The 10,000-nt window shown below is 36.2% G+C and overlaps 2 protein-coding genes across 2 annotated transcripts in view; one reads left to right on the plus strand and one right to left on the minus strand.

Moving 5' to 3' along the window:
- The window catches only part of LOC147469025 (uncharacterized), a 1,274-nt gene extending 219 nt beyond the window's left edge, over positions 1 to 1,055 (plus strand). The window contains exons 1-2 of the mRNA XM_086551097.1: positions 1 to 777; positions 918 to 1,055. The exon at positions 1 to 777 is cut by the window's left edge and continues 219 nt beyond it. Coding sequence (XP_086407223.1) covers positions 1 to 777; positions 918 to 1,055 — 915 coding nt within the window. The remainder of the gene's footprint in view (positions 778 to 917) is intronic.
- Positions 1,056 to 3,480: 2,425 nt separating this feature from the next.
- LOC122246833 (uncharacterized) overlaps positions 3,481 to 10,000 on the minus strand; it is an 11,220-nt gene continuing 4,700 nt past the window's right edge. The window contains exons 2-3 of the mRNA XM_086551098.1: positions 4,576 to 4,633; positions 3,481 to 4,325 (exon numbers count right to left, since the gene is read on the minus strand). Coding sequence (XP_086407224.1) covers positions 3,481 to 4,325; positions 4,576 to 4,633 — 903 coding nt within the window. The remainder of the gene's footprint in view (positions 4,326 to 4,575; positions 4,634 to 10,000) is intronic.

The raw sequence follows: 10,000 nt of genomic DNA on the forward strand, positions 1-10,000 counted from the left end.
CACTACAACGCCTTTGCCAACGGCGTCGCACCGCCCATGCTCTCTCCTCCAGCCGAGAAACCCGTCACGCCCCCGAAGGAACCGCACACATCAGCGTGGTGGAATTCTGCTGGTTACGCTACTCCACCGTCACATGCACCGTCTACCTACCATTATCACCACTACGAGAACCTTCGAGTGCCTGCCGTGGGACACATAAATCCAGCTGTTCTTCAGTCAACTCCCAGCACCGTCACCGAGGACAGCCTCCTTCAACAACAAAGTAATATCGCCGCCGCTCTCCTCAGCGCGCAGTCATCTGTCAGTGTTCGGCGATGTCGACGATGCCGCTGTCCTAACTGCCAAGACACTTCAAGAGACACATCAGGGACTAAGAAGAGGGAGCACATCTGTCATGTTCCAGGATGTGGCAAGCTCTATCTCAAGACGTCTCACCTAAAGGCACATCTTCTTTCACATAGCGGAGAACGCCCCTTCGTGTGCCAATGGATCTTCTGCAACAAGGCCTTTACTCGATCCGACGAACTGCAACGCCATCTACGAACACACACCGGTGAAAAACGTTTCCAGTGTGAAGAATGTGGAAAGCGCTTCATGCGTTCTGATCATCTCAACAAGCACGTCAAGACTCACGAGAACCGACGCGCCCGTGTTGCTCCTGCTTCTCCTGCCGAAGGCGACGACGTCGATGTGGAACTGTGTGAGGATGATGACACAGATGAGTTTCTCTCTGTTACTTTGCCGGATTCTCCCATATCGGATACAGATTTTCAGGACGTTGGCGTTATGGGAAAGACTATGTATTTATAATTTGAACCACTTTTAGTCGGAATGATAGTAGTAGGTGAACCTTTAAACTGTATCCTGTGAATTTACGTCAGTAAAATGTAACCTAAGATATATTTCTCATTTAATAGAAACCTATAAATTTTCTAATCTCGACTTCTTTTATCACGATAGCCAATGGATGCTGTACACTGCGTTTACACAGTTTCACGCAATGTTCCATTAAAGATAAGCAGAACAAGAAGAAAAGTCATATAAATCAGATATGAAGGAAATCACACAAACAATTATTCTAGTAAATTCTTGATTCTACGAATGAAAACCGTTTGACCTAAAATAACCTACTTTCAATTCATACCATGTTATCTTTAGCTTCAAACTAATTGCACTTAATCTAAGTGGTTAGTAATTGCATTATTATATAACAATAATTATGAATTACTTATTTTAGATTGATTGCGAGAAATACAAATAACCCTGAATCTCACTGGTAATTTTAAAAGTTTCAGAGGTTGAATATTCACACTCTTTATGCATTTCATTTAAATGAATATTAGCTTAGTATTATTCAGCGGTCAGGTGGTTGGCTATCCAATATTAGTGTATATATTTCTTAATGGGAATAAAGCGCTTAACTGCGAAATGTGATAAAAAACACTTCTTGTTTACTATGTGTCAGCACGATTTTTTCTGAATAAACTGCAATTTTGTGCGCACACACACACGTATATACACATACACACACACATACACACATATATATACATAATATATATATATATATATATATATATATATATATAATATATATATATATATATATATATATATATATAATACATACATAATTATATATATATTTACATACATACATATATATAATATATATATATATATATATATATATATAATATATATATATATATATATATATATATATATATATATATATATATATATATATATATATATATAAATATATATATATACATATACATATAATATATATATACATATATATATATATATATATATATATATATATATATATATATATATATATATATATTTTGTGTGTGTGTAATGTGTGAGTATGTTGTGTGTGTGTGTGTGTGTTATGTGTGTGTGTGGGTGTGGTGTGCATACATATACATAAACACACACACACACATACACGTACACACACACACAAGCACACATACACACAGTCACACACACACACACACACACACACACACACACATATATATATAATATATATGTATGTATGTACACACACACACACACATGCATATATATATATATATATAATATATATATATATATATATATATATATAATATATATATATATATATGTGTGTGTGTGTGTGTGTGTGTGTGTGTGTGTGTGTGTGTGTGTGTATACATATATATATAATATATATGTATATATATACATATCTATATATATATATACATATATATATATACATATATATACATACATAAAAGTGTTTATGCTCCACTCGGCTAATAAGTTTTTCCTAGCGAAAAAAAATTGAACTCGAACATCACGTTGACAGTTTGATTTTTATTCATATGGCTTAGAGAAAGGAGTGCATAAACATATATCTAAAAAGTTGTATTAAGCTGATGTTTTCGGAATGACTGGTTTCCTATCTGAAGGCGGGGCCGTGGGCGGGAAGAAGGGTCAAGGGCGGAGCACGATGAACAGAAAAAAGGTCGAGCTACATTATGACCCCATCACCACCCGCTCCTTACTCTTTGTTCCGTGATTTATGACCCGGAACCAATTTCTCGGTGATACAAAGGATACGTAATTGATTCCTTCTAAACTCCTTGTCATTTCCTTGTATGCTATTTTGAAATCAAGAACGAGTATCATAAAAAGCCAGAAGGAGCGAGATTATCAAACTTTATTATGAGGAATGAGATGAGCGTCCTGGGCGAATATTGCAATCACTGAGTCTGCTAAACATTTCCTTTCTCTCCTCCATCGTTCGGCAACAGCGACCGGCAGTATGAGATCCATTTGCATAGTCTGCGTTGACCTCAACTCCTCCCAGTATTGACGGTGCGCATGCGTGCTGTTTTGACATTTCTTTTGTGAAAATCTGCCAAAAGACCAACACTTGCAAATGAGGTAAAGCTCAGGTGAAACGTTCGAGTGACCGACAAGAACGAGTTCGCGACAAGGTGTGAATCGGTGGCTCTCATGATAGGTCATTTCAGGTCACACATGAAAAGTTCAAAGAAGATGTACATGTAAATGAGACACCTTGACAAGTATGGAAACTTACCAAAACATAAATCCCACCAGTGTCTCAAGAAGTGACGGCATCAAGAACATCTGCGCTATGACCTTTACTAGTCTCTTGTTTTTTTCGGCAAAGCGTCATCGAGGAAAAGAACAGATGGAGAAAGGCTGAATTCAAATCAAATCATCTTTAAAAGAACCAAGGGAAGTGACTGTCACATCGATCTGTATCTGTTCTTGTAAAAATTGTTTTTGGCTGGAGGAGGGTGGACTCTTTAGCTGAACAAGTGTATTATTTGAATATAGGGGAGCTACTAATACATTCTTAATTTCGAAATACCTAATTTTATTGCAATATGTACATTACTCACAGGGTGTTTTTCAATGGTTCACCTTAGCAAAATGGCAATTTTTCCGTAGAAAAAACTACTCATTTTACATTACACCTCCGGCATCCAAATAGGATTCTTGCAAATCTGCTTCAGAAACTGGAGAGTCTGGCAACACAACAGCATGAAACTCGCCCGTGTAAACATTGGCAATATCATCACAGATCTCAACATCAACGTCGTCGCATTCGGCAGAAGCAGAAGCAATACGGGCGCGTCGGTTCTCGTGAGTCTTGACGTGTTTGTTGTAGTGATCAGAACGCATGAAACGTTTACCGCATTCCTCACACTGGAAACGTTTTTCGCCCGTGTGCGTCCTCAGGTGGCGCTGGAGCTCGTCGGATCGAGTGAAGGCCTTGTCGCAGTACATCCACTGGCACGCGAAAGGCCGCTGTCCGGCGTGTGAAAGCAGATGCGCCTTGAGGTGAGACGTCTTGAGATAGACCTTGCCACATCCTGGGACATGGCAGATGTGCTCCCTCTTCCTCGCGCCTGAGGCGTGTCGCGAGGCGTCTTGGCAGTTGGGGCAACGGCAGCGTCGAGACCGCCTACCACTGACGGGCGTGTTGAGGAGACCGGGAGCGGTGTTGCTTTGCTGGTGAAAGATGCTGTCCTGTGCAATGGAGTTCGTTTGCTGTTGCATGAGGGTTGGAGGGACCTGACCCAGCGAAGGTACGCCGAGACTGGCGTATTGGTGATAAAGATGATAAGGGTAATTATTATGACTAGCGTGAGACGGCGGTGTGTTATACCCACTTGCACTCCACCACGGGGATGTCTGTGCTTCTCTTGGGGGCGTGACGGGTTTCTCGGGCGGAGGTGTGAGCATGGGCGGCGTGATGCCACCGGCAAAGGCGTTGCTATGGTGCTGCACATATGGATAAGGAAGATCTCCGGCGCCGCTGTACAGACTAGGCATCGGGACGTCGCCAGGATGTCTACGGACGTCAGGCGATGCCAGACTTGGGCTCTGTTGCTGGCAAGGGCCAAGTGCCTTTCTGACGCGAAGATTAGCGTAATAATTCATAGGAGTTCCCTCGGCTGCGCCACAAGCATACATGCTGATAATGCTGTTCCTCAGGGAGCGGGTGGGAGCGCAGAGTGAGGTGGATCTTCCCCGAGGACAGAGATATAGCTGGACTGTCGGAGGGGAATGCGGGCGCCACTCTTGGCCGTGCGTCGAGTGTTGCCTTTTGTGTCTGTGTATGGTTATAGGAATACTCATATGTATATGCATACATACATACACACACACACACACACACACATATATATATATATATACATATATATATATGTATATATATATATATATATATATATATATATATACATATATATATATATATATACATATATAAATATATATATATATATATATATATATATATATATATATATATATAGGTATATATATACATACCTATATATATATATATATATATATATATATATATATATATATATATATATAAATATATATATATACATATCAATACATGCATATGTGTGTGTGTGTGTTCATGCATATGTATGTACAAAAATACCTCAGAATTCAATCCTAGATTATTTTGGCATTACAATTTCACTTCATTCCATCCATGTCATAAGTAAATATTTAACGTAATACCTGCTCCGACAACTTGACTTTTTCAATGTTGTATGCCTTATTACGTGACGCATTCTAAGGTATTTACTTAAGTTTTATCGCAAAATTAATTCATGCATCGCATTTTCTTTGTACCTAAATTATAGGTGAAGTACATTGTGTGTTTCTGTTATGGGAAAGCATGTGTATTTTAGAGCAAATTCTCATTATATGAAGAAGCTAAGGTGTGTTCTAGGTCAGACATCAAACGAGAAAATACCTGGCAATAAGCCTATTAAATTATCCTCAAAATAGCAAAATAGAATAGAGAAAAGAGAGAACGAAGAAGGAAGGGGATATGAGTGGGAGAAGAATGGAGGATCACATAACCCGAAGACATTTCTTCTATCATGTTCGCCGAAGCCCGCCCTTGGCCCTCCCTCTCCCGCCCTCGCCTCCTCCTCCTCCTCCTCCTCCTCCTCCTCCTCCTCCTCCTCCTCCTCCTCTTCCTCCTCCTCCACCTCCTCCTCCTAATTATTTGCACCGCCCTTTCCTTCTGTCATTTTCCGCTTTTCTTTCTCTTTGCTTCTTCCCTCTTCGTATCCTTTATATTCATTTTATCTTCCTTCTCTCCTCTTCTCGCTTCTTCATATACATTTTTTATCTTTCACAGATAATGTTGTTTCATGTCATGCAAACATTAAATGGTAATGGGAGGGGAGGAAGGGGAGCCGGGGGGAGGGATAGGGGGGAGAGGTTGATTAGTACCATATATAGATATTTGGGACTAAATTGTCCATATAAATTTGATTTCATTTTTTTTTTCAAGTAAATTATAAATGTCCTGTATTGTTTTCGTATTTGAAATTATAAGATAATTTGATATTTCGATGCACCTTATCCAAGACCAAAAATACTGTAATGAGCATAATAAAACTTTTTCTCGTGTTACTTTCTATGGTGACTTTTCAACCACACGTACTCACGCAATAAGTATTTTTTTTAAAGATAGAATTCTTTCTTTTAAATTTTTCCTTTTATACCAGCAACCATCATCTATAACATCTAACATTATCTAACATATTTCAGAACTTTATCCACATCTTTGCTCCCAATTTCTCCCAATTTCTTTCCAACTCAATTGACTTACCCGCCCATACAGCCGCTCACCCGCCCAGCCGCCCATCCCTCTTCATCCACCCCCGAGTCAAGTTGCCGAAATAGATCAAGGGCGTAAACAAATGACAGAGGACATTAAGTTAAGTTTTGTTGGGTGCGGAATATGATGTTAATGTGTATGTGTATGTATATATAAATAAACAAATAAATATACATATATATATATATATATATATATATATATATATATATATATATATATATATATACACACACATACGTGTGTGTGTGTGCGTGATCCTACATTAGAATAAGTGGTTTACTTGAAGAAATTTTCAAGGGATACTAAATTCCCTCTAATTTTACGCTGATTTTTCATGAGGTTAAAATATTGCAATCCTTTAATCTTAAATAACGACTTTTGACAAAAAAAATCTTGTATATCTAGTGAAAGAATGATGTATCAGTATTGACATTCAACTTTACTGTGATGTAAAAGGATAGATAATGATACCAAACGAGTTCCTTACAATTTATTTTTTTCTCATTATCTATTAATTATCAGTTATGTGAATATTTTTAATCTCCTATGCGCATCGGTTTATAATTTATAATGTATATATCATCCTATATCGTCAGTTTCACTGATAATTCTTTCTTTTAATCTGAAATATAATTGTCATAATCACATAATATAATCCTTGTCATTTGGCCTAGAAGCAGACGAAACATTTGATTAAGGAAGATGATTCAGCAGATATCAAGATCTTTATAATCAACAATATTTTCTTTACGTGATATTGATTAACGCATGGACCACCAACGACCTTTTTGACAAATAGTGATGGGACGGTTACGGTTGACCTGAGCTGACCTGAAAATCACTGCATCCAATTCACACCTTGTCGTGAACTTGTTACCGTGAGTCACCTATGATCATATCACACAATTTTAGCTTATTATATTTTTTTCACACTACACTTAATGAAATAACGACAAGATCCAAATAAATATAAAATCCCGGTGTTCTTTTGATACCATGAATTATCATCACAATCCTCTTCAGCAACATTTATCTCCTTCACATCTTCGACAAAATTCCAGATGATATTTAATCCAAATTCACTTATGACGGGAGCGACATTATATAAGTATACCCTACAGAAGAACAAACACGACTTAGGGTCAATATTGCACCGTTCCTTTTTAATCGCTTGACCTCATCAACATCAAAGGTTTTTATCCGACGGGGCAGTCTTCAATATCCCGGCTTCTTTACATGATGAAAAAGTCAGATTCATATCATGAAAATAACATATCATGCATAAAATTACATATTATATATATATATATATATATATATATATATATATATATATATATATATGTATATATATATATATATATATATATGTGTGTGTGTGTGTGTGTGTGTGTGTGTGTGTGTGTGTGTGTGTGTGTGTGTGTGTGTGTGTGTGTGTGTGTGTGGGTTTGTGTGTGTGTGTGTGTGTGTGTGTGTGTGTGTGTGTGTGTGGGTTTGTGTGTGTATGTGTGTGTATGTGTGTGTATGTGTGTGTGTGTCTGTGAGTGTGTGATATGTTAAAAATCGAGATAGTGAGGCACACGGAGATCCATATAAAAGGAAGGAAGAGGAATAAAAGATGAATATACATTACGTAATCATATTGACGCATAACTTATCGCCATCCAGACCTGATCGTGAAATTTATCCTTGCACAGTAAGCTTAATTAAACAAGTCTCCCATGTAAGTGGAATAGAAAGTAATCTATATTCACTATATCTACACGAATGTCATCATAACGATTGTGTTAAATTTATCATACAGATCTGAATGATATAGATAAAGGACGAATGATAACACTAAGGTGACAATAACAAGTGTGAAAAGTAAAGTTCTTATAGATTAGGTGTTAGAAATTGCTTGTTTGTTCATAGTCGCTATATTGAACATGTCTCACATAATCGTGGACCCTAATTCATAAACGATTACTCGTCAGTCTTATAAAACAACAGTCGTGGTTATCATAATTTCAAACTTTTTTGACTAGGTCTTTGATTAAATACACGTTTTCCCTAGTTTGATTTCATGTGCTTCTAAAACTGATAGATTAAACACTATGCATGATTAGGTCCTACCATTATGTTTTCGAGTCTTAATCTATTGCTTAAGATAAATGGGTGAAACATAAATTTTCCTTATGTTTGGTCTGCTATTTGGTACTAATCTTAAGAAAAGTCATGTCATTCGATTCATCTTGTAAACTTGGAGATTTATTCTATTTATCATTAAACATAGATAGATGAATATAAATATATATATATATATATATATATATATATATATATATATATATATATATATATATATAGATAGATAGATAGATAAGGTTCTATAAAAATACACAAAATAGGGATACCTATTTTGTGTACTGCGAGTTGTGTGTACACACACATACACAGATACACACATACACACACACACACACATACACACACACACACACACACACACACACACACACACACACACATACACACACACACACACACACACACACACACACACACACACACACACACACACACACACACACACACACACACACACACACACACACACACACACACACATATATATATATATATATATATATATATATATATATATATATATATAGATATATATATATATATATATATATATATATATATATATATATATATATATACATATATATGTATATACGTAATGATAATGGTGATCCATTTCTAGTTCATATAAACCCAGAATTTACAAGATTCGTGATGACCTGATATGACCTGGCACCAATTCACACCTTGTCGTGAAATCGAATTAGAGGTCATAAACATCTTAATCCAAACATTTAACGTTCCTATGGCAACACAATGGCAGTATCATACATAACCATTATTACGTATTCTTACGTGTTATGACAGGGCCAAAAAAACAGATAGATATATCAGGTAAATCATGATTTAATAATGAAAACAAGACGGGGCCAAAGTGAGATGGATTCGTCATAATTTCTTCCTATTGTTCCTTTTTTAGATTACGTATTATGATCTTAATAAGTATATATATGTATATGTATATATATATATATATATATATATATATATATATATATATATATATATATATATATATATATATTTAATAAATGAACGCAACAGATAATTCTTACAAGTGTTAACCTACGTCAATACTCTGGGATATTACATTACTTATCGTTATGTGTGTCTGCTAAATGTACAAAAAATCAATTTCTGTTTTTTGTCTTGTCCTTAAATCTCGCTTCCTCACTATATATACGTGGAAATGTGTATATATAACTCTAAATGTTCATCGGCCTATCATAAAATAAATAAGATCATACCACACATAAACGGATTTCCATTTATTCCGAGTGTCGGAAGGGATGCAACAGGGTAATCGTCTGCAATCATCTCTCAAGATTCACTCAATAAGCACCCTGATCACGCCCTCTTTCCTTCTATCATTCCAATCCTCACACCTTAATTACTAACCCTTAATCATCAGTCACTGATATGTGTGTGTACTTGAGGAGAAGACTTGATTGGTATGATTAATGAGATGGTTAAATACACCAGGAATTGACAAATTGTTGGACTACGACTGACCTAGGTTAACTCAAGGTCTGTTTTTGTGATTATGTATTATTTTAGTAAAATAGGAAACACATAATTAGCCAGAAAAAAATATCATCGAAAAACGAAAATCATCGTATCTAATTGTAATGCGACAGACATGCAACAAATTTAAAGCAAATGGAAATTCTGGCAAGAAATTGGGGG

Source organism: Penaeus japonicus, unplaced genomic scaffold (assembly GCF_977035675.1).
Source record: "Penaeus japonicus unplaced genomic scaffold, GWHDUDI00000001_assembly GWHDUDI00000024, whole genome shotgun sequence".
NCBI classification, from domain to species: Eukaryota; Metazoa; Arthropoda; class Malacostraca; order Decapoda; family Penaeidae; genus Penaeus; species Penaeus japonicus.